General features: G+C 38.4%; 3 protein-coding genes across 5 annotated transcripts in view; 2 read left to right on the top strand and 1 right to left on the bottom strand.

Annotated features, from left to right (window-relative positions):
• Window positions 1-1,241: 1,241 nt before the first annotated feature.
• cdo1 (cysteine dioxygenase, type I) lies at window positions 1,242-7,020 on the bottom strand. The gene is made up of 5 exons (XM_088294320.1): window positions 6,764-7,020; window positions 5,734-5,811; window positions 4,374-4,528; window positions 2,756-2,925; window positions 1,242-1,588 (listed from the first exon to the last, which is right to left on the bottom strand). The coding sequence occupies exons 1-5, from the start codon at window positions 6,910-6,912 to the stop codon at window positions 1,559-1,561; spliced, it is 582 nt and encodes a 193-aa protein (XP_088150446.1). The 5' UTR covers window positions 6,913-7,020; the 3' UTR covers window positions 1,242-1,558.
• A 3,795-nt stretch (window positions 7,021-10,815) lies between these two features.
• ap3s1 (adaptor related protein complex 3 subunit sigma 1) lies at window positions 10,816-20,484 on the top strand. 2 transcript variants are annotated; one of them, XM_088294307.1, is made up of 7 exons: window positions 10,816-11,289; window positions 13,523-13,614; window positions 13,702-13,813; window positions 13,889-13,960; window positions 14,268-14,375; window positions 16,475-16,516; window positions 19,712-19,859. In XM_088294307.1, the coding sequence occupies exons 1-6, from the start codon at window positions 11,221-11,223 to the stop codon at window positions 16,508-16,510; spliced, it is 489 nt and encodes a 162-aa protein (XP_088150433.1). In that variant the 5' UTR covers window positions 10,816-11,220; the 3' UTR covers window positions 16,511-16,516; window positions 19,712-19,859. The 2 variants fall into 2 exon arrangements, with proteins under 2 accessions (XP_088150433.1, XP_088150425.1); XM_088294299.1 differs by lacking the exon at window positions 16,475-16,516 and having other exon boundaries at window positions 10,819-11,289; window positions 19,712-20,484.
• Window positions 20,485-21,155: 671 nt separating this feature from the next.
• commd10 (COMM domain containing 10) overlaps window positions 21,156-22,822 on the top strand; it is a 46,080-nt gene continuing 44,413 nt past the window's right edge. For both annotated transcript variants that reach the window (XM_088306302.1, XM_088306292.1), the window contains exons 1-2: window positions 21,156-21,295; window positions 22,034-22,124. In XM_088306302.1, coding sequence (XP_088162428.1) covers window positions 21,267-21,295; window positions 22,034-22,124 — 120 coding nt within the window. In that variant the 5' untranslated portion in view covers window positions 21,156-21,266. The remainder of the gene's footprint in view (window positions 21,296-22,033; window positions 22,125-22,822) is intronic.

Here is a 22,822-nt window from a genome sequence, read left to right as displayed (position 1 = left end):
ACGATGAATGAATCGCTCTCGTTCACGAAAGTCCACCATGACCGTCAAACGCATCGCAATGAATATATTTTCAATTTTGCAAACGGTCGCCAGTAACGGCTTTCTGTTGTGTTGATTCCACATAGCGCGGCCACCTCATAAGTGAGTATCCAGTAAGGCCAGCGGCCAACTTGTGATCTGATTGGCTATCGCAACTGTCTATCAACTGTAAACACCCCTCACTCACTCAGAATAGACGGCGGCATGATTGTATCGGAAGACCCCGGACGAATAATGCGTGCTACTGGTATTATAAAATCTGCCTGGCAACACGAACTAGCTGAATTCTGATTGGATAAAATCTCTCACCTAAAAATTCAACACTAGTATATGTGACATCAATGTGAAGAATATGATCATGATTTCTTGATTATGTTAGGCCAGCAGGGAAGGCCTTGAAGGCTCACCACTGTGTAATTTACAAATTGTATATATGTACAATTTATATTGAAAAAAAAATTGAATCAGCATTGTCAACCTGTATTAAGTAATGGCTCCAGGAGAGATCCTTGTGGGACACCGTAATTAACTAGGAAGTAACATGCATTTGCAGAGTTTATTCTTTCTGGAAAACCATAGTAGAGACGGCACAGTTCCCTGGTGATCTTGTCCGGCACATGTGCCTCACATTTCTGATATTCTGAGAGTTCGAATCCTTTACGCAGGCCCTGCTGTGTGGAGTTTGTTTGTACTTCCTGCTCTTTTGTGGGTTTTCTGTGGGTGCCCCGGTTTCCTCATGCATTCCAGAATAATGCATGTTAGATTTCTTGAAGAATATGAGCGACTGTGGGTGAGTCTGTGTTGTGCAATTGGCTCGCCACCAGTCCATGGTGTACCGTGCCTAACAAGTCAAATGTTTTCTTTTGCAAAAATCTTTCCCCTGTAATTCCAAACCCAAAAAAATAAGCAAAAAAACAAAATGTTTTATTTTTGCAGTTGCTCCTTTATTGCATCACACATGTCAGAGCTACAACAATAAAAAAAAGTATGACTACACAATATGAATTTACTAGCTAGAAATATAAAATGTAGAATCCTGAGAATGTGTACTAAATTAAAATACACACAGTACTGTCCACTAATTTTAATGACCGTTTTAACAATTGGTCTCGCCTATATAGACAAACATTTCGTTTTACCCCCCCCCCCTCACAAAAAAAAAAAATCTAACTCAACTTTTGTCTTCATCAGCGCATCAAAAAACAAACATAAAAAAATCAGCAGATATTAAGACAACTGTATGTAGCATCAATGAACATTATATCCCAAAAAAAGTGCTGTGTAACATTTGCTAGCCATTTGTCTATTCTGGGACGTATCATTTAAAAGGAGCAAATCATTGTAAAATGACATAAGTATTTGCCAAGCAGTGAGTGATTAAGCCACACTAATGATTCTGTGTCCTTTTGAGCTGACATGTTCCGATATTTCAAGAAAAAAAAAAAAAGAAAAAAAACACCATTTAAACTAAAAAAAATAAAATAAATCTTGATGATCCGGAGTCTCCTTTTGGAAAATATTAGTTGTTCTCTTTTGACGCTGTTGTCGCCTACAATACAAAGAGGGAAACAACAGTTAGGCTTCCCCATAATCCATAGTCATAATCAAATAAATATATATATATATTTTTTTAAGTATTTTATTTTTATCGCATTGCATGATTTTAAATAGTATTCTTCCGTACTTTTTTTTTTTTTATATATATTTTTAAAATACTTTATTTTAAGAAAAAGACTTGAACGCAAAAGTTATGGCTTAGTCTATTGTGTTTTAACTCCCTTGTAGAGCCGATATCTTATCATCTTATCTCTTTAGTGTGGCAAACTAAAGTACTAAAACTCCCAGTGTTGTGGTCAAGATATACTTTAACAGCTTGTCGGCCTTTGCACCAAATCAGTAACATTTGCGTCCCCATGATTTTTTTTTTGGTCAACGCATGGTAAAATTAACTTTTGTTTAGCAAAGTGTCCTGCACGTTGCTGTAATTGCATATTCAATAAATACTATTTAAACCCTGAATTTGTTGTCTGTGCCCGCTTCCTAAAATTAGACTTTACCATGAGATATAATTATTTAAATGCATTAAAATTGACCACTTGTCTAAACTGTACTTTAAGTTTATTTAACAAAATAAAATAAAAATGTCGCTCATGTGCCAGGGTTTTCACTCACTTAGTCCTGTTACCCTACGACATTACCCACTTTGGAAAATTTGGATTATGCCACTTATCACAGGAAGTTACATCGTCCAGATCCTTTGCGGGCCATGGGATTGTCCAATGTAAGTTCACTCATTTATTTTTCATGATATTACTATAACTGTGTGTGTGTGTTCACGCAAGCGTGCATATGTTAAAATCTCAGCACAGTCCTGTTCCCTACATGTTTTAATAGTATTATTTGAAAATACTTTTTTTTTTTGTTCAATTACAGTAATGTGCATCGAGGTAACATGTAATTATCATAAATGCCAAGTGGCTATATTGAATGTATTTTTCTAATTATCTCATGGTACTTTTATTTTTATGCATATTTAATTATTTGTTTGATCATTGTCAAGATTTTTCTTTGCTAATACTTTTAAATAGCAATTGGGAGAAATTATGTTGTTTCTTACGGACCTTCTCTGAGTGACCAAAGCTGGTTCCTTGCCTGGTACGACTGCTATTTTTAAACTGGATTAACATTTTTGCATAATAAAATAAAATTTGCTTACAAATGGAGTCCTCTCTCCATATTTGCTCCAGAAAGTCATCTTAGCGACGCTCTTGTGGCTGGTACGCTCGTCAAAGACTTGGCACTCCTGGAAGGGTGGGCTGTACAAGTGCAAACTGACGGAACCCTCCGTGTGGCTCACATTTTCGACACGGTGCAGGCCGATGGAGTCTGAAAGACACACACACACACACACACACACACACACACACACACAGAACAAATGCTCAGTCAGTGAATGCCACTGGAATGTTGTGAAATGTAGTCCATGGCTGACACTTTCTCCCGGTGTCAGAAGCAGCGAGTAGATCAGCGGCGACAAAACATTTTTTCCCCATCATGGCAGGTTAGACAAAGTTCTCTGTGGGGCATGGGCCATACCAAAAGTAAGGAAATACTCAGCTTCCAGTCTTTCTTATTCCGTAATATGGGCATCCATCTATTTTGTGGAGTGCTTGTCCTCATTTGGGTGAACTGGTGCCTATCCCAGCTGATTTTAGTGAGAGGTGACACCTAGCATGATCTCTAGGCACATATAACAAAATGAAAATGTAATTATTCTAAACTTTTTTTTTTTTTTAAAACAGTGGGTCAATACAAATCTGCCTTGTCAACGCGGAATAACAAATGGCTCGACAACAGATCCCTGTGGAACACTACACACAGCCCTCATTTTTCTACAGCATACCACTTCTCCTCATTAGGGTTGCATGTGAACTGGAGCACATTACATGGAGGATAACCTGGACTGGTCGCTATCCATTCGTAGGGAACATACAAATAACCTTTTAGATTATTTTCACAGCTGTGGAAAATTTGGAGTCTTGGAACATTTTTGCAATGCGGGAGGAAGCCGCAGTGCCTGGAGAAAGCCCACGCAAGCAGAACATCCAAACTGAAGATTTGAACCCTGAACCTCCTCACTGTGAGACGAACGCTAACCACTACCACACCGTGCGGTCGGGGTGTTTATACCATTTACTACCCTGCGGTGCTTTGTTAACTTTTTAAGAAGAACGAAGACACTTGAGGGTGAAATTTCGTTGTGTTTAACTTGAGCAACATGCACTGCAATACACGAGACCCGACATGACCGCGCCAGTTTCACTGAAGGCATTTTCTGATTAGCATTAACAACAAAAGACTGCGTGACTACAAAGTACAAAAATAAACTTGCACAAAGCCCTTCATCTAAATAATTATCGCTCACCTGCAACACACGACACGGTATGACCACGCCCGTTTCACTCAAGGCATTTTCTGATTAAGACCCACGATCACCCCTGAGCTGCCTTTACGGGTTCTGAAGTGTCTTCTCACTGAAACGTTTTACTTTGCAGGACTTCTTGTAAATGTACAACAGGAATTGGGCAACATGCGATCATGACCAAAATGAAAATATAGAACAATTTAAGCTGGCTTGGGCTGTTATGAATTGGCAAAAATGCCCATTTATCCCACACTATGAGGTTCACTTTTAAGTTTCAGCGAGAGATCACATAGCTGCGATCGTCCTGCGAGCAGAGCATACAAAAGATGTTCGTTTGTTTTTTGCACACGACATAATAATACCCTGTGGAAGAATAGAGACGCCTGCCAAAAAATGGTTTTCTTCTTACCATTTATGTAGGCCACAGAGTTGTCCTCCAGGATCTTGGGTGACCTCTCGGTCATCATGCCGTCTTTGCTCTCGGGCCAGTTGTAGAGCGTCTCCTTGAGCTCGCCCTGCAGCATCTTCATGAAGCAGTGGGAGTTGGAGTGGTCGTGGATGCTACTGCAAGGTGGTCACAGCACAAGCGCGTGCGCAGCAGTGTTGGTAGGCGCAACATGTTGCATCTCATTGCATGTGTGCTAAGAGTATCCAAGGTAGAAAAGCGCTAGACAAGTGACAGCCCATTTACCAGAATCTCTTTAGACTTACTGATATATGTTTACTAAGCACTTGTTTAGTAGAATTTTGAAGTTGTAATAGTGATTGACTTCAGGTTTTCAGTAAGTTAACACCTCCAATTTAAGTTGATAAATAAATTGCCTTTCATATTAATTCAGGGTTCATTTGCCTTTATTTACGCATAAGACTAACCTACAAAACCAAACATTTATCTGTGAAAAAAAAAATCATCTCTTACTGTTTATTGTAATAGATCTTACTTTATTGCGTGTGTTAAAAAACAAATACAGGGGAAGAGGATCTTGGAAAAGAATCGCATATTAAAGCTCAATATTGAGTGAAAAAAAAAAAATTGGACTGTTTTTTCTTAATCTGTCAGCCCTACACAGAGGATCCCCCACCTCCCCCCCAAAAAGAAGTAGTCACTGTTAAAGGTAAAGGTACTAAACTGTGGGTACAGATTAGTAAACTGTGGGTACAGATTAGCAAAAAAAAAACAATTCTCATACTATGGCACCAGAGGGGCTCCGTATAAAGGTCCCCTACTCCTACACTAAAATATCAACAGTAGAGGAACAGTAGAAGGAATTTTAAACAAATGATATATGCAAGTAGTATTTAATTTTATGACATTTGTATTTTTACTCGTGTAGTCACCCTTTTGACTCAACTTTAAGAAACCTAATGTGGTGCGTTGATCTACAAAACAGTGTTGCTCAATCTGGCTAGTATATATATTAAGCCACAGCACAAAAATAATCTTCAACACCTACCAAAATGTCACAAAAAGTGAATACACAAGTCAAATATGACACATTGCGTAGAAGAGTATTCAATTGTTCTGCCTGTCATGTCACTTTACATGACGCACATAAACACATGAACTCAGACATATATTTTGCAGTAAATAAATAGTAACCAATTAAGAGATTTGGGATAATTTCCCATGGCAAATGTGAATATCTGTTATTGCATAGTGAGCATAATATGTCACAGATCAGTGGTTGGGTATCACTGTAAATAAAGGTTATACTAAAGGTAAAAAAATAAATAAATGTTGTGCAGCGTCCACATAAATGTTTTCTCACCTTCCGTGGCCTTCTCCCCAACACAGGATGATCAGGTTGAATTTCCCATTGCCTTCATCCACCAAGTTCCTTGTGTATCTGCAAATAAAAAGACAATCAATGTTGTGTGATATTGAAGCGCCAAACTGAAATTGGAAGTAATGTAAATGCAAACACAGTGGACATAAAAAAAAAAATCTCCCAAACGCTTGAGAAAATGTATCATGGTCCAAGGAAACCAAGGTTGCCTTTTTTGGGCTGTATATTTGCCATAAACACAACATTTCTCATCACCAAAAGAACAGTACCAATATAGGGTAGTCATTTGTCTTTTGATTTCCACTGAGCACAGAGGAAAGTTATAGTGATGTCATCATAAAGTATTTTACAGACTTAGTGAAGGGGAGGGGTTAGGCAAGCCCTCATGTCCACCCATCACATTCTGTCAGTCGCCAAATATTTTAGAGGCAGCTGTGGTGGCTCCCTGGTGATCTTTACAGCACCGGAGCCCAAACCTCTGCACACACACACGCACACACTAGCGGGTGTGTGTCCTTTGCTAACTGTTGATTGGTTCACCACACAGCACTCGCGACCTCCTCCCCCTTGCATTGGCCATCACAACACTGGAAGTGGAACACTATTGCAATATACTGTAGGTCACTGTTGTCAATATAGGACAGATAAACACATGACATCACTAATATATATTTTTTAATGACGTGCATCAAATGCTAATGGCTGCCATGGGGAGAACTATTTTTATTAATCATTACATTATCATTTACATATATTAATACACAAAACAAATTGTTATTGGTTCCAAACAAAACGTCACTCCAACATGACATCTTTTTTTAAGCTTAAATTGTATCGCAAGTGTTTGTATGCCTCTCTCAAAACTTGAAAAAAAGCAGAATTTAAAAAAGTAACAAAATTTGAAGCAAATGCAAAGGCACTGACGTCACGGCAAACGTGCAAAATGCATCAGTGCTCTTCAGACGATTCATCATAAACGATTTCTAGGAGTACATATAAGGACGCCTTTTACCTGAATTTGTCAAATTTGGCGTATTTCTTCCAGTCTTGAGGATTGCTCCTGTATGATTCCAGGAGTTCCTGCACCTCCTCCACATTGACGTTGTTCTCCTTAAAGATTTCATGCAGCTTCTGGATCAGCTCTTCTAGATTTTTTGGCATCTTTTCCTTTGTGTATGTGTGCGCCGGTAGCACAATTTCTTTAGCCGTCAACAAATTTGTCGTAGAAAAGGTGCGCACCTACAAACTTCCAGCTGCCAGCTCCGTATTTATGCTCCGCTCTGGATCGTACCATCTCGGACAGAAGGGGGGGCGCCACCAAAAGTGATGGCCGTATGAATTAGACAGAGGGGGGTGGGTGGTCTGCGCCGTGACTCAGAGCGAATATTGATTTTTTCACTTTCAACATGACCAACCCACCTCTATTGGACCCTTGGGTTATTTGTAATTGGCCACGTTTCAACGAAACCCTAAATCTATCTCACGCATGAAAAACAAAATTGGACCGGTCCTCTTCGAGTGCTTTTTTACCACGTTGTCACAAACGCGACCTCCCCCTGTCTCCCTGGTCTCGCTCATTGAACTCTACTTTGGACAATAGCTAGCAGCCTGTTGGTGGCCCCCACCCTGCAGCCACAGCACCCCAATATTGAGTGCACTGTCCAAAACAAAATCAAAACAAGCGCATTTTGCGAAGACTAATCAAGAGGAAAGACCAACTGTGTATCGTGTATGAAATAAATTAATCAGTATATATATATATATATATATATATATATATATATATATCCAACCAACCGTCTATACTTGGGTTTTAAATTGGACAGTGATTTTAAATTACATCGGCAAATCAGTGCTGTTGTTATTCGATCCAGCTTCTTTCATCGTATATTTTAATTTGTGTTGTCATTTCCTGCTAATTATGAAAAGTGATTTGTATATATATATATATATATATATATATATATATATATATATAGAGAGAGAGAGAGAGAGAGAGAGAGAGAGAGAGATATGCACGCAGATATACACAAGCACACACACGAGTCGAGCCCTCTTGCATCCTCCAATAGTGAAAGCAAAACTAGTCAGTTTCTTTCTGACAGCTGACAGCCAAGCTGACCCACTGATGTTTACCCTGGAAAGGCTTGCAAGTCTGATGGCCTGTGTGATGGAGCTGAAAATAAAAACAAAAACAAACTTTGATGAATGCCTTATAGTGAGCAATCGGGCAGATCTAAAAAGAAACTGCTGTACTCTGCATTTTTTCATGATGTGACTTCCCAGGTGTTGTGGATGACGCACACAAACTAGCTGTTTCACTCAAATCACGCGTGCATTACGTGATAAAATCCAAGCCCTTTTAAATAAACACGGCATTGCTATTTTCCCGTAGGCCTACATAATCTGAATTTTGTTTAGTCAAGTGGTGCAAGTGTTTACTGTGAAAAATAACACATCAAATCAATGCAATATTTTCCAGTTGTATCTTTGAATCTAGTGTTATCAAATATTTAAATCTAAAAGTGCAGACGTTTGTTCTTTGCCCCCCCCACCACCCCTTCCAGTTACACAGCCGAGGTGCCACATCATCAGACCTCAACTGTTATACTCCACCTTGTGGCCGTCTACGTCACTCACTTTACACCATAACATCTTTGCTAGATTGATTAATTAACTGGCATTTAATTTCCCCAAGAATAACTGGAATAACTAAATATGGTGTCGTTTAGTGAATGAAATTGTGCTTATAGTAGTTAATTATGGCAACGAAATCGGCTCTAATAATATTTAGGATGTCAAGCTAGCAAAGAAAATGGAAAAGAAAAAGTGATGGAAAAAATAATCAGGCGTACAATTGTTTGTAGACAATTAAGAAAAGAGATGGTATTACTTATTAACTGCATATGTTTTGTTACTTTTTTTCAAATGTATTTGTATAAATGTTTTTTTCCTTGGGGGGGTGGCGGTGGGTTCTTGGACTGAACCCACATTTACGCCATTTATCCTCCAAAAGTGAAAGCAAAACCGGTTTCAGTTTCATTCTGACTGATCTTAGTTAAGTAAATGAGCCCTCTTTCGGGAAAGTATTCCATAAGTAATGGTACAATGAGTCTGATTCCTTCGACCTTCAATATAAAGCAAGAAATCAACATTTCAGCATAGATTTGCTCGTATTTCTCATCTATATATGATACATGACTTACAAAATAGCACCATTTATAATGAAACACTACATTTTTTTTGGTGTATTGGAAAAGATATGCTTCAAATAGATTCTAGGGATACGATTACAGCCCAAAAACAGTTGGGTCAAAAATAACCGATTATGGGTCAAAAAAGGGCCGACAACTTTTTGGGTTATTCATTTAAACCAAAAGGTTTGATTAATGAATAACCCACCAAACAACCCAATATTTTGATTTGTTACGTACAAAAAAATGGGGGGGTTGTTAAATTTAATAATTCATTTTGACCCAACGCAAAAAGTACTGTTGGTCTCCTTTTTGACCCATATTCGGTTATTTTTTACCCGATTGTTTTTTAGAGTTGCAAATCATTTTCTTACGGAGACTGCATCAAGACCATGACCCACATACATCAACAAACTTTGACATTCTTCTCTTCTGACGCTTTTCCAGGGTTTGTGTTGGGCTCTTCTTGAACAGGTCAAATGTTTGCACGATAGGGTTGAAGTTTGGAGTTAGACTTGGCCAGTCTAAAAAACCTTCCACTAATTTCCCCTGATGAATTCCTTTCTTGTTTTGGCATTGTCATTTTCTTGTTGAATGATGAATGACCTCTCATTCAGTTGGCGTGCACCATTCTCCAACTGCCAGACAAAATATTTTGAACTTCCAAGTTTGATATTTATTTATTTATTTATTTTTGCTACGCGTGATTTTTCGAATGAAAATAGATGCCTTGCATCAATGAAGATTGGTAAACACTCTTCTAAATGTATCCAATCCATAATAATAAAACAGTTCTGAAATGTTGATTATATTCATAATTTGAGGTCAAACCAAAATGTTTTGAGTTTTGACTCGCCTAAACTCCAACGTTGATACAGTGTTTTATTTCCTCATCACCGCTCAAGTGCAACATCATCAAACATCAAGTGTACTTGTACTCCACCTTGTGGATGACTGCGTCATTCAGGTTTACAACGGCCGGCCTTAACGTCTTATTGTTGGCAATACAGTTCTGCTCATAAGTTTACATACCTCTGGGGATACTTGAAAGTATTTCAGAGGGTACTCTGGGTTTTAAAATATATTTTAAAAGTAGCATCAATGCAAAAAAAAAAATCCCAAAGATCCTTAAAGCACAAGCCTGAGTCTTTCACTAAAACGTCTCACTAAATGCAAAAAGGATTGTTTTTTTTAATTTAAGTTCATTTGTTTAATTAAAAATTAAGTTAATTGAGAACGGAGGCTTACTATGATCCAAAAGAAGGGCACTTTGTGTTGATCATTATTTTATATGCACAAATCTGTTCTTTGTCAAATAGTTGTCGACATACGACTACAAATTAAGTTAACAAAGTTTAATAAATCAGACACTGTTTGGACGGTTCTCTGTCTCCCCCCCACCCCCCATCCAAAAATGCTTCTAGTTGGCTGGGGGGGAAATTACAGGTTGGTACATCAATGAAAAAAGCTTGAGAACCTCTGCCCAAAGGGAATAATCATCAGATTTAAAATAACACGGTGTTTTTTGTGCCTATACGCCAATAATAAATGTAATTAGTGAAGTATACACGTTTTTTTCCGTGTTTTTAATTCAGTGCCGATTGTAAATAACTATTTTTTAATTGTTTTCATATTCAAAATAAATATTCAAATGAAATCACGTCACATTAAGCCATTTAAATAGAGTAAGTCACTTTTTAAACGGATTGTGAATGAGCACCGAGCGCTCAAATTTGCCACAAACAACATGGCGTTGAAGTAAACGTACGTATAAGAGCACAATGCAGTTCTATTAACTGGTTATTTCATTAGTTGCGATTTAGGTACATCCCGCAGGTTGCGCATGCCCAGTCTAAACGCAGCCTCCGTTCGTTTTTGGGTTTTAAGCCTTAGGAAGTACCATCTATTTCCAGTAATGCTTGTTATTTATTAACCCTCTTATGAAGAGTGGTCAATGCCATTAATTGTCAAGTTGTACGTTTGGCGATTCGTAGATATTTTGACCCTTCTCACTTGCCGTAGCAAGCAGGTAGCGGAGCGGCGGGGAGTGTAGGAGGAGCGGTTTCCTTGACGTGGACGATCGTTTCCGTAAAGAGACGATGGAGCAATAGCAGCGTGTCAAGCCCAAGCGATTCCTGCATTAAACTTAAATCGAGACGGGATTCATCCGTCTATCCCTCGGTCGCGTTTGGGTTCACGGGAGTCACACGGACTGATTCTTTTTGCTCCCGCCCATCGCCTCCTCCTCCTCCTTCCCCCCAGCTCAGCAACAATCATGATTAAAGCCATTTTAATATTCAATAACCATGGCAAACCGAGGCTGTCCAAATTCTACGAACATTACGTGAGTAAGCCTTTGCATTTTTTGTAGAATTGTCACGTTTTTTACATTATATTGTACTTGACGATGGGGTGCCTGGCGATTTCTCGCTGTACGAGAGCAGAGGGGGAAATAGTTTGGTCCCAACTGGTTTGATGAAACGTGAATTATAGAACTCGTGCAACCCGAACCGGCGTGCGTTCATGTATTTAAATATGTATGCATCTCTGTCTGTGTGTGTGCGTGCGTGCGCGCGTCGCGCTAACTGCTCAGTTGACTGTTTGTGTCACATGACCCGAATGACGCCCTTGTGAGGCACTCGTGCCTTTTGTATGAGAAACTCCATTATTCCCCCCCCTTTTTTTGTTTTAAGTGAGACTGGTGAGGCAGGAATGGGACAAAGATAATAATGTCAGTAAATTAATAAATTTGTTTATTAATAAAGCTCACATCTGTCTAACTGTCTATCTAGCCAATCGTGGAGAGTCTCTGTTAAAAAAACACTGGTGCACAAGACGTCGCCTCCAGTGGGCTGCAACCAAGCAGTGTATTTTTGTTCCTCTATATTTATAACTTTGTATGTACCAATGGGTGGTAAATTGGAGCATCGGGATGCTCTGTTACCGAAATGCACGAGGGTAGGTAATGAATAGAGCCCAAAACCTCTCAGCTATTTGCAGTCTGTTCTTTTGGTTCTCTTATTTTCTCTCCTTCTGTCTTTCAGTCAACTCCCTCACATGAGTTCTATTTGTGTGTTCTTTTATTCTTGATTCCTATCAATAATGCAGTGCAACCGGAGGCGGAGCGTTGCTGAGAAACGTCATACAGTATGTCAAGAAAAGCACTAGTGGCCTGGCCAAGTTATGGCTATTGACCATGCTGATGTGTATTTTGTTTCTTGTGCCTTTTTGTCACATTTTTTTTGTTTTGTTTCTTTTCAACCCAATTCCCTTGGGTCATTTTTTTTAAGCTGATGATACACCCAGCCAATTAATTCACGCAGACGCTATAGTTAGAGGACTACAAAGTTTGATAATGGGCCTAGTGGTGGTGTCCTTTTTTCCTCTTGACTCAGTGCTTCTATCCTCTTCTGTCCTGACATGTCCTGCATTGTCCCATTTCCCAATCAGAGCATCCCTCAGCACTGCCTTCCTGGTCTACAACCACAGATCAAATCCAGTTCCTCCCCATTATTGTAGTCATTTGCGGTTATGTTTTTTTTTTTTTCCTCAATTCACCTTTTTTAACTAAATTTTCAATAGATATTCATTGCAATACTGACTGCAAAAATTGAGCGTCTCGTCTCGTTGCATAGCAAATCTGCGATAATTGCAACCTGTAGTGTACTAACCAGGATCGCGACTAGTGAAAATTTAAATCTTGTTGGCGACTCCGAATTGTCCTCGCCGTAGTAACAATATTATAGTCGCACTGGAGTTGAACAAGTAATCTAATTCTAATCTACATTTTAATGTAATAAAATACTACTTTTCAAATTGCAAAGGCTGTAAAAAATGCTTCGTTTTGGTTGGTAGGGTTATTTTCTACACAGTATGTTTAATGTATTTGTTTATATATTTTTTAGATGAGTTCAGTGTTTGCGAAGTTCAGGTCACATGTTTCCATAGGATTGTTTTACGAAATATTAAAAGTTGAAATGATAAAGTCGCAAATTTGTTTGCGTTGTCGTAATATCATTTATTGATTTATGTTTAAGCTTCTGTCTAATATTGTTTATTGTAAGCAGATTAATTTATTGTTTGTGTTTTGTTTAAAAAAAAAAAAAAGCTCAAATTTAGTCGCAAATGCATTGTTGAGGAAGAAAAATCGCTATTACAGATAGATTATATTTCAAACTCATTCAGCTCTACAGTAGTACATTTGATTGATTTCAGCAATGGTGTGCAGCGAGCCTTAGTCGCATGCTTCAAGTTGGATGACAACGACCCGTTGCATTGTGAACTTGGGCTGAAACGCTCACTTCTGTTAAAGATCCTCAAGTGAAGTGAAGATCACAGAACTTTCATCTGCGGCGCAGCAAGCTGAAATCTTGGCCTGCGTGGCCCCAGGGCGAGCGTGTTTGATTTAATATGACTCAAGCAAACAGCGGCCGAGGACCCAGGCTTTGCTGCTCTCTCTGTTTTAAATTACATAAGGTAGCCAAAAGAAATTGTCTGCTTGTAGCAATAAAAAGCTCCTCCATGGGAGCAGACGTGTAACGTGATAATCCCCCCCCCCCCCACCACCGCTTGTGCAGAATGAAGACACAGAGCAACACATTATCAGGGAAACCTTCCACTTGGTGTCCAAACGAGATGAGAACGTCTGCAATTTTCTGGAAGGTGGAATGTAAGTGGCACGCCGATCCCACAGTGGCAACCATGTTGAGGTTTGTTTGGTGTCAAATGATGGTTTGTGATGTTTACCGTGTGTCAGGTTGATCGGGGGATCCGACTACAAGCTGATCTACCGACACTACGCCACGTTGTACTTTGTGTTCTGCGTGGACTCCTCAGAGAGTGAACTAGGAATTTTAGACTTAATACAAGTAAGGAAAAAACATCACTTTGCTATCTTTAATTGTTCTTGTCACTAAGAGTAACATTCCATTTTCTCTTTTCAGGTATTTGTGGAAACGTTGGACAAATGCTTTGAGAATGTCTGCGAACTTGACCTCATTTTCCATGTAGACAAGGTAGGAAATGCTATGCCTTGATTATGCAACAATTTCCAACACATGTGTATCACATTTCTTCTCCTATGCTGTGCCATTATAATCAATTCATTCATTCATTATAGTAAAAAAATGTTGACCAAACTAATGAATTTACATGAATTTAACCAGCAGAGGTGCTGTTGATGCACTCTGTTGCAGCAGAGAGCTCTTTTTGAGGAACAAATTTCATTTAGTCTAAAAAGAGAGTGTTTACTTGAGGCATGGCATTTATCGTTGCACAAATCTTCGTGTGGCGAAATTCTTTATTGGACTGTCTCCCATTCAGGTTCACAACATTCTGGCAGAGATGGTGATGGGCGGGATGGTGCTGGAGACCAACATGAACGAGATCATCACCCAGGTGGACGCCCAGAACAAGATGGAGAAGTCTGAGGTAAGTTACGCCACCGCCCGCTCGTCCGTCTGGCTCTTCTGGGAAGGGATGGTACAGAGTATGCAGGCATGTGTGTATGCTGCACCCTGCATGCGACTCTCCAGTGACATTGTGATGCTCCCGACATGATCCTGGGTGTTTGCTCTCTCTCTCTCTTTCTTGTTCGTTTTTCTCGCTGCCGCACTGCTTTGAACACAAATCAACACTATGCCATTCATACGGATTTCCATCTCTCCAGATGATCATTGAGTCTCTAAATCATCAACCTTTTTCTTTTTTTTTATAATTTTCTTTTTTAAGAGGAGCACACAAATGAAATGAGCAAAAAGGTCGCTGTTTGAGTTTTGTCCCACACGAGTGTCAGTCTTATGCCAATTATCTATGCACTGGTGATAGAGTGGCTGGATGGATGGACAATGAAATGTAGCGTCCATGATTCAGCTAATGTGTTGAAAAATGAGACATCTGCAGCTTTGCTTTTCATGCAGCCTCTGCTAACGTCTATGAAGTGGTATCATGGTCTAAGAATTAAAAGAAAAAAAGAGACAAGCAAGTCATAATCTTCATCGAAGTTGAACATTTTCTAAATTTTAGTGACACTTGTTCAAGATTTTAGTTCTAATATTACGTTGTGTGAATAAAAAAAAAACACTCTGTTCTTATTTTGATTTTCGAGATTAAAATTCCATGTTTTCATGAAAAGTGGTATATTTCTTTTCGATTGAAATCAGTATGCAACAATAAAGTCATACTTTTGAGATTTTTTTTCAAGATTAAAAGTCATAATGTTATTTTTGAGATGAGAGAGAGACACAGAGAGAGAGAGGGACTTTGTGGGATAAAAAGTAATATTTCAAGATTTTAGTAATTAATATTGTGTGATTTGCGCTAGTTATATATTTTTGAGAAAATGTTTTTCTTGTTTTTAGAAGTTTTACACATTTTCAAGGAAAAAGTTGTCGTAGTAATATGAAAATACATTTTCAAGAAAAAAATCGAAATGTTCAGATTATTATTTTTGAGAAAATGTCATAACGTTCAGATTTGTCATATTACAAAAAGCAAGTTCTATATTCACGAGAATTAAGTCGAACATTTTTCAGCTAAAGGTTGTTCATAATTTCATTGACCGTAAGATGGGAAATCTATTTTTGTGATGAATTGTATATTTTCAATATTAAAGTGAAAATATGAGAAGAAAGTTGTATGGATGGATAAATAGCTATATATATTTGAGACTGAGGTTTTATTATTACGAGAAAAATAAGATGCATATTTTTTAAAGGAACAGTCACATCGTTTTGAGAATTAAGTTGTATGTTGTCATGGTAACCCAAAAATGCAAAACATTTGATCACGAAAACATTTCTATTCTTGTGAAACTCCACAGTTTCATTTTCCCCCTTTTCTGCCCTAATAATCCTTCATAAACATCAATTAATAATTAAAATTATGGTCAGGCAAACAGCCAGAGACAATTTCATGAAGTAATTTCCTAGTTTCCTCTTGCAGTGCGAAATGCTGACTGGACGTAATAACATCAAGTGACGCATTGCCGAGTAGCCCGCTTCTCTAATTGGCTGACATCTGCTGTGTGCTCCCATTTACAAGTGACAATAGAATTGACATTCTTTTAACCCGGGCTGCAGTTTCTCTTTTAAATCCGACAGATTATTATTATTATTATTTCTTTCAAATGGTATTTTTTTTTCTCGATTGCCGTTCTGTAAGCAGAGTTTCATCAGAGCTGCTCTCGTCTCTTCCCTCTGGGACCTACCCTAGACCACACTGTTTCTGTCACTCACACGCTAATTTAAAAAGACACCGTCTGTTTCTAGGAAGCTATCAAGGGAGTCAGGAATGTGCCATTTAATGAGCCTGACAAAAAACCTGTCTTCGGACAGGTCCTCCTTAAACTGGTGTGCGTTTAGCCCGGCCGTTTTGGATCAAACTCGGTGGTCTACGATAGGTCCTCTCACTTTTTTTTTTCCCTTGTGCAGATAAACTGTAATTACTTTAACCTGCTTTAACATTCCTCATTCCTATTTTCCCCCTGACCCTGTCTAGTTCTTTCCATTCTTCTCTCTCTCTCTTTACAGACGTTTATCTTTCAGTCTACCAGACAGGACAGGTAGACGCAGGTACTGCTAAAATCTACAACCAAGTACTGTAACCCTAACTGAAATTTACTCTCCCCTTCCCACCTCCTCCTCTTCCTCCTTCAGTTTCTCCATACGGACACACCTCATTTAAAAAAAAAAAAAAAAAAAAAAAAAAAGAAGAAAAAAAAAATGTCAAATAACTTCACTAACATGCAACAGGAATCTTTCAGGACAGACCCAAAAATGTCTAAGTCGAAATGAAATTTCTGCTTTGAAGCTTTGCTGTCATCATTGTTCCATATAGACCAGGTGTGGTCAAACTACGGCCTGGGGGCCACATGCGGCCGTAAACATTTTAATCCGGCCCACTGAAATTGAAAAAAATTAAATTAATAAACCTTGTTAATATTTTATTTTCTAAATACTGTGGTTTTTCAAATATATATATATTGTTGTAATGCTTTTGTTCACTTTCATTTAGAATTTTAAAAAAAATTCTGCGATGAGGTGAGGTTACCAAAACACTCCATCTATCTGCTCCTGGTCCAACCCCTGTGTCAAATTTTAGAACCCATTGTGGCCCGCCAATCAAAAATTTTGCCCATCCCTGGTATAGACTAATGATTCTACTGACTTAGACCACTTTGTGTAAAAATAGGTTGTCTCTGTGGCAGTGAGTCAGGAGTATCTAAAAGACAAATGTCCAAAGTTTGGGATAAGAAGATGATAAAGTCTGATGCACAATTGGCAAACAATATCGCATGTCAACAAATTGCCAGCGCAAGGTATCAATGTTAACAAATTTAATGTAGCCGACCAGTGCTAATTAAAATGTGTTATAATGCGCCCCACATTGGTCAAGCGTAGATGCAGCCAATGGTGCATTTACAATAAAGATTAAAAATAAACACCAGAGCTGGGCACTTGAACTTTTTTTGCCGGTCAGTTCCCCTGCCCTCCGGCCTCGACCCTCAGGCTTTATTCATAGAAATTACCGCCTCCGGGATGGACTGCCCTACTCTGATGCATTCTTATATGAGCATCCGACCACAACTGATGCCCGGGCGCTTCAAATTTAAACTGTCTAATGGATCTGCGAATTAACAGCCAGCTGCTAACCTGAGATCGCAGCAGCCAATGCCACATTCTTATTCGCCGACTCCTGCATCACTCAAAACATTTCAAATAATCAATATTGAGTCATTCATCAATTCCGTCCCCTGTTCTACAGGATTTGCGCAGTCGGTAGCCTGATACCAAACATCGCTGACTGGGCCTGTATGTCGACATGCATGTCCAGGGCTCCATCGGAGTCAATGGAATGCAGGAATGTACATTCCTAACATGTCACATCCCGAGCAATGAATGTAGAGCTTTGTTCACAAGTGACCGGTCACTTTTGGGTCTGTTTTGCATAAAAGATTCACACGAGGGGGGATCTCTAACTACAGCGATTCTCAAATTTGGATGAAGATGAAGTCATTGTTCCATTATAAAAAAAACTTTAAGTCAGTGATTCACAATCACTGTGCCGCAGCACATTGGTGACCCGTGAGAGACTGTCATGTCTGCTGCGGAATTTTATTAGTTACAAATATCATCATTGAGCTGTCTTTGCCAGTGATGTCTAGTGACAGACAGAACAGTTCAGATGTAGTCAAAGTGGAAGTTTAATCTATTTTTTTCTTTGCAATAGTATGTTTTATGTGCCCCACAAATCTAAACACTGTATTTTGATTAAGACTCCGTTTGCGGAATCAGAATGAAAGAAATTCAAAAATTGAAAGAGCTTTTTTATATTAATTTGGTGCGGTTTAGTTTTGTGTTTGTCTTTTTAATGTTGTGATTAGTTTTTAGTTTTTTTGTGTTGTTTTTTTTTTTTTTTTTTGCAATTTGCTGTAATGATTATTTTTGGTGTGTTTTCTGATTCACTGTTCAGATTTGTTCTTTGTTTTTTTTCATTGTTTAATTTGTTGTCGTGTTTTATTTTTGTCTGTTTTGATTTGCTGTTGTGTTCAGTTATCAGTTTTAATTTTTACACTTCAGGGCCACAATGTTATTCTTATTCCTCGAGACTATTTAGGGTACGTAGAACACATGATTGTAAAGAATGTTTTTGAAGTGACTTCTACTTTAAATTTGTATTTCAATTTATTTGATTGTTTTTTTTAATTAAATGTACCAAAATTAATTATAAATTATTTTGGTACAGTTTAATTCCCTATATTTAGGCACTGCGTTAATATTTCAACTGTGCTTCATCTTGCAAAGGCTTGCCGTAATATTAACTATAGTTTTTAGGAATAAAACCTGCCTCATACTTTTTAAAATGTTATTTAGAACCAGTGCAACACTCGAAAAAAGGTCCAATTAGATGCATGCCTGTTGCCATTCCTAAAACATAATATAAGTGTTTGTGTTCAACTAAACCCGGCTCAATTTTTTGCATTAATAAAATCAGTTTGTAAGTACATTGAGACAAGATCATCACTTTTTGGCATGAAGGTGTGCTTTGAGATCTTTCCTCATGTAAAATGTGTGCCTTGGCGCAATGCTTGGGAAACACTGCTCTAAATTGTTCCTGTTGAGACTCACTGTGTTAGAGTGACGCGACTCCTCTGTCCACAGATCAGATATTCCAGATTAGTTGAGTGCTATCTTGACAAATCCCCCCCATGTCATCAGTACCTACTTGTTATATACTGCAGTCTTTTTGTTCCTGCATAAACCAAAAAAAATGCAGGTAGCCGGCAAATAAGCTCTGTATAACATCCAATGTAGTACTGTCTTATGTTTCTCCCCCCCTTCCATTTCATTCAAAACACTGTACCTTTTCAGTCTTCATTTCCAAATCCGTAACCCAGTTCTCTCTTTGGGCCCCTCAAGAGTCCGGTGGGTTCACTCTGAGCAATGCTTGACCAACGCCCCACTCCAGTTCATCCAAAATAGTGAATGACCTCACAGTGGATTCAGAATTGGCTCTGGTTGTGTCGTAGCAACGTAGCACCGCAAACTGCATGTGCATCTGACGCTATGACGGCATCTGAATGTACATAATGCACACGTGTCTCATGGTAGTCGTCGGTGCTTTGGCATCGTGTCAACAGTCTTGTCGAGTAACGTGTAGTGGTTATGTTTGTCCCTCGTGTCCACCGCTGAATGTGACTGTTTGATGATGCACTGTGTAACCTTCATTTTGTGTGTTTGTGGATGTGTGTGTGTGTGTATGTGTAGGCTGGTATTGCAGGAGCGCCCGCTCGTGCCGTATCAGCGGTAAAGAACATGAACCTACCGGAAATGCCCAGAAACATCAACATTGGTGACATCAGCATCAAAGTGCCAAATTTGCCGTCCTTCAAATAGCGGCTCGCAGAGACGACCCGTTGCTTGGAGATGTCGCCAAATGTTTAAACGTGATGCAATCTGTTCACCAAAACCTCTTAACAACTTGTTCTATCCAATCATGGAAGTACTGTGTGATTTAAAAAAAAAAACAATCTTGATCTGCTTTGTTTTTCTTAGAAAAAAAGTTTTATGCATTTTTTTGTTCTGTTGCAAACAAAAAAAGGTTTTATGCATTTTCTGTTCTTTTGCAAAATCACAAAGTATTTATTTGTCCACGGTGCATTCCTACTCCACTCGTGACATTCAGCCGCTAAAACCATCTCAGTCCAACTGAAGTCATTTGACCAACTTGAGTGTTTACTTAATTTCAAAGAAGATATGAAGATTGATTGAAGTGTTGTAAGATGCTCTTTCCAGAAAAACAATTGAATGGGAACAGTCGGGATCAATACAGTGTTGGGGAATTCTTACTTTGGTGTGCGTGTGAAACCAAATGAAACTACGAAGAATTTAATGATATTGCTGACTTACATAATTCTGATCATATATCCTGAATTTATATTTTGTATCTGTTGAAATTATTAGTTTGTTTGTAAATTTTATTCTGCGCATGAATTTTGTCCACCTCTCATTTTACTACACAATAAACAGTTGAAACTTGAGTCTATTTTCCTTCGTTCCTTTTTTAATTATCCCTACCCTCAGTTTGAACAGTGTATGGTGCTAATGACAGACATGCTAAAATTATTTCATTAAGGAAGTTGTCGGACATCTAAACAAGCCCAGCCCTCCATGGGGCCTAAACACAACTTGATAGTGATTTTTTTTGTTTTCCTTCTGCCAAAAGCCATATTCATTATTGATCATGCATACACCTACTGCACAATCACTGCAGCATTATTACACTACAAGGATTGGAGTGAATTTACACAATTGATCGTGTCAATGAGCAACCTTGACTGACGAGGGAGAAGTCCTTAGCGCTCGCGAAAATAATTTAGATGCAAATAAAGCTTATTTTTAGCAACAGAACTTAGTGTAATTGGACTGGTCGCAAAATACACCACGTTCAACATGTTTCCCGCTGTTTGTTCATTTCCTGTTTCCGTAGTTACTCTTTTTCAGAGAGTCATGTTGCGCAATTTTACGCAAAATACGGTGTTAAATAAATTGAATTATTAATACGTCCCTATATTTTTTATTTAAAAAAAATATTATTATACTTATTTAAACGTACATTCTTGCCTCTCTATTTTTTTTATTTAAAAAAAAAAAAAAATGTATTCAGCATAGTACACTTCCGCATCCTGAACAGTCCGCGCGCAATATTGACTGTCACGCGAGACGTCTGGTGACTTCAGGAAGCTTAGAAGTGACAACAACTTGCGGATGCTGCGACTGCTTTGACACTTGGGTTATCATTCTTATATTTACTGGAAATACAATGGCTTCAATTATTAAAGAAACACAGAGGTTTGTTGTCGTTCAACTCCGCCCCATTCCCCCTCACTCTCTGAATTGTTAAGCAACACCAGTCGTCGTAGCTCGCTTTCAAGATATTCAATCAAACATCTGTTTGGATTTACCACTTCTACAAATCCAACGTTTCATGTGTCATGAAATATGATATCAAAATATGTGGATTGCACTTAATATTGTATTGAAGTAGACAGTCCATAAACGAATCAAAGCCAGCAAGGCATAGTAGAGTAATTTTGACTCTCCATGGCTGCTCTCATCTTGTATCATATCGTGATATTATCGCAAATGCAATTAATTTTTCAACCCATTGGTGAAGCTGCAGGTTTATTGTGCTTTGCCAATGCGGGTTTCTGAAATCCCTCATGTACATGTGGTTCACTGTTCATAAATTTAGACATTCATGTTTGTCCCCTATTGAACTTGCCCCAAGTTGTTAGTATTTGCAGCTTTCGTACTTTTTTTAAATATCCTATCAGGCCACAAGATGGCACATAAGCATTGCCTGAATAGCAAAGTGGTACAGTAATAGGTCCAAGTGGGTCACAAGATAATCACCCCAGATGATCTTTTTGGCGCATAAAATATTTGTGCCTTTGCTGACTTTGATCATAAGATGCTAAAATCCTATATATTTTTTTTGTATGTCTACCCCGTGTCACACGTGTGGATACTAAAACATGCCAACACTCCCTGTAACAACCATGCTTGTTTGTTCCTTTTTCTTAACAGCATCAAGGAAGCTGTGATTCTTATTAATACCATAGATGTAAACAAGTTCTCTAGACTGATCTCTCGCATCATCCAAAAGCTTCATCTGAAGGTACAGTCAGCTCAATATGGAATTCATGTCAAAAGAAAAGTGACTTTTGATATTCCCGTTAATATTAGTGCAGGGAATGATTGAAGCGGTGACCTTTTGGGTTAAACACTATCTGAGGCACTGGGCAAAAAAAAAAATTCAAATAGTTGTTCCATAAAACTGTGTTAATGTGTTCCCAACAGTCTATATTCATCATTTTGTAGTGTTTCTCTGAGTTGCATTGCTCCCACCCCGTGTGGATTTTTTCCCCGTTTAATCAAAGTTCAGCTTCAATGTGTTGCCATGTCAATCTAATCTGCTCGGGGCCTTCAGAATCATTCGTGTTGGCCCATGTAATTTAAGCTACATTGGCAATGAGACTTTCTTTCACCGATCAGATTTTAAATTCATTCTCACCTCGATGATGATATCATTTATCTGTCCTTTGATTGGGCAGAAGACAGCTGACATTCTTCTTTGCTTACTACTGTCATGCTGACAGAAAATGAAATAGATTTTCACGATTGCACATTATGAAAGCTCCATGTCCAGATTTTGCATTTAAGACACATTTCTGGTCAAGAACCAAAATGTATTCACATGAATGAATTCAAGATTTAAGGTTTAGAGTAAATGTGTTCAAACCCACATTCATCCTTTGAAACATTTCAGTATTAAAATTACTTTTTGGGTGCACTGGACGTTAATTGTCTATTTTG

This window comes from Idiotropiscis lumnitzeri, chromosome 1 (assembly GCF_059441095.1).
Source record: "Idiotropiscis lumnitzeri isolate Australia: NSW breed Sydney's pygmy pipehorse chromosome 1, RoL_Ilum_1.0, whole genome shotgun sequence".
NCBI classification, from domain to species: Eukaryota; Metazoa; Chordata; class Actinopteri; order Syngnathiformes; family Syngnathidae; genus Idiotropiscis; species Idiotropiscis lumnitzeri.
The sequence above is the reverse complement of the archived record's forward strand: the minus strand, read 5'-3'. Positions and strand labels throughout refer to the sequence as shown.

Coding starts and splice junctions, on each gene's coding strand:
- cdo1 (XM_088294320.1), bottom strand. CDS start 6,912: ATGCCAAAAAATCTAGAAGAGCTGATCCAGAAGCTGCATGAAATCTTT. Junction 4,529..5,733: donor TGGGGAGAAGGCCACGGAAG/GTGAGAAAACAT, acceptor ACCACCTTGCAG/TAGCATCCACGACCACTCCA. Junction 1,589..2,755: donor ATGGAGAGAGGACTCCATTT/GTAAGCAAATTT, acceptor TTTGTATTGTAG/GCGACAACAGCGTCAAAAGA.
- ap3s1 (XM_088294299.1), top strand. CDS start 11,221: ATGATTAAAGCCATTTTAATATTCAATAACCATGGCAAACCGAGGCTG. Junction 13,615..13,701: donor AATTTTCTGGAAGGTGGAAT/GTAAGTGGCACG, acceptor ACCGTGTGTCAG/GTTGATCGGGGGATCCGACT. Junction 13,814..13,888: donor GAATTTTAGACTTAATACAA/GTAAGGAAAAAA, acceptor TTCTCTTTTCAG/GTATTTGTGGAAACGTTGGA.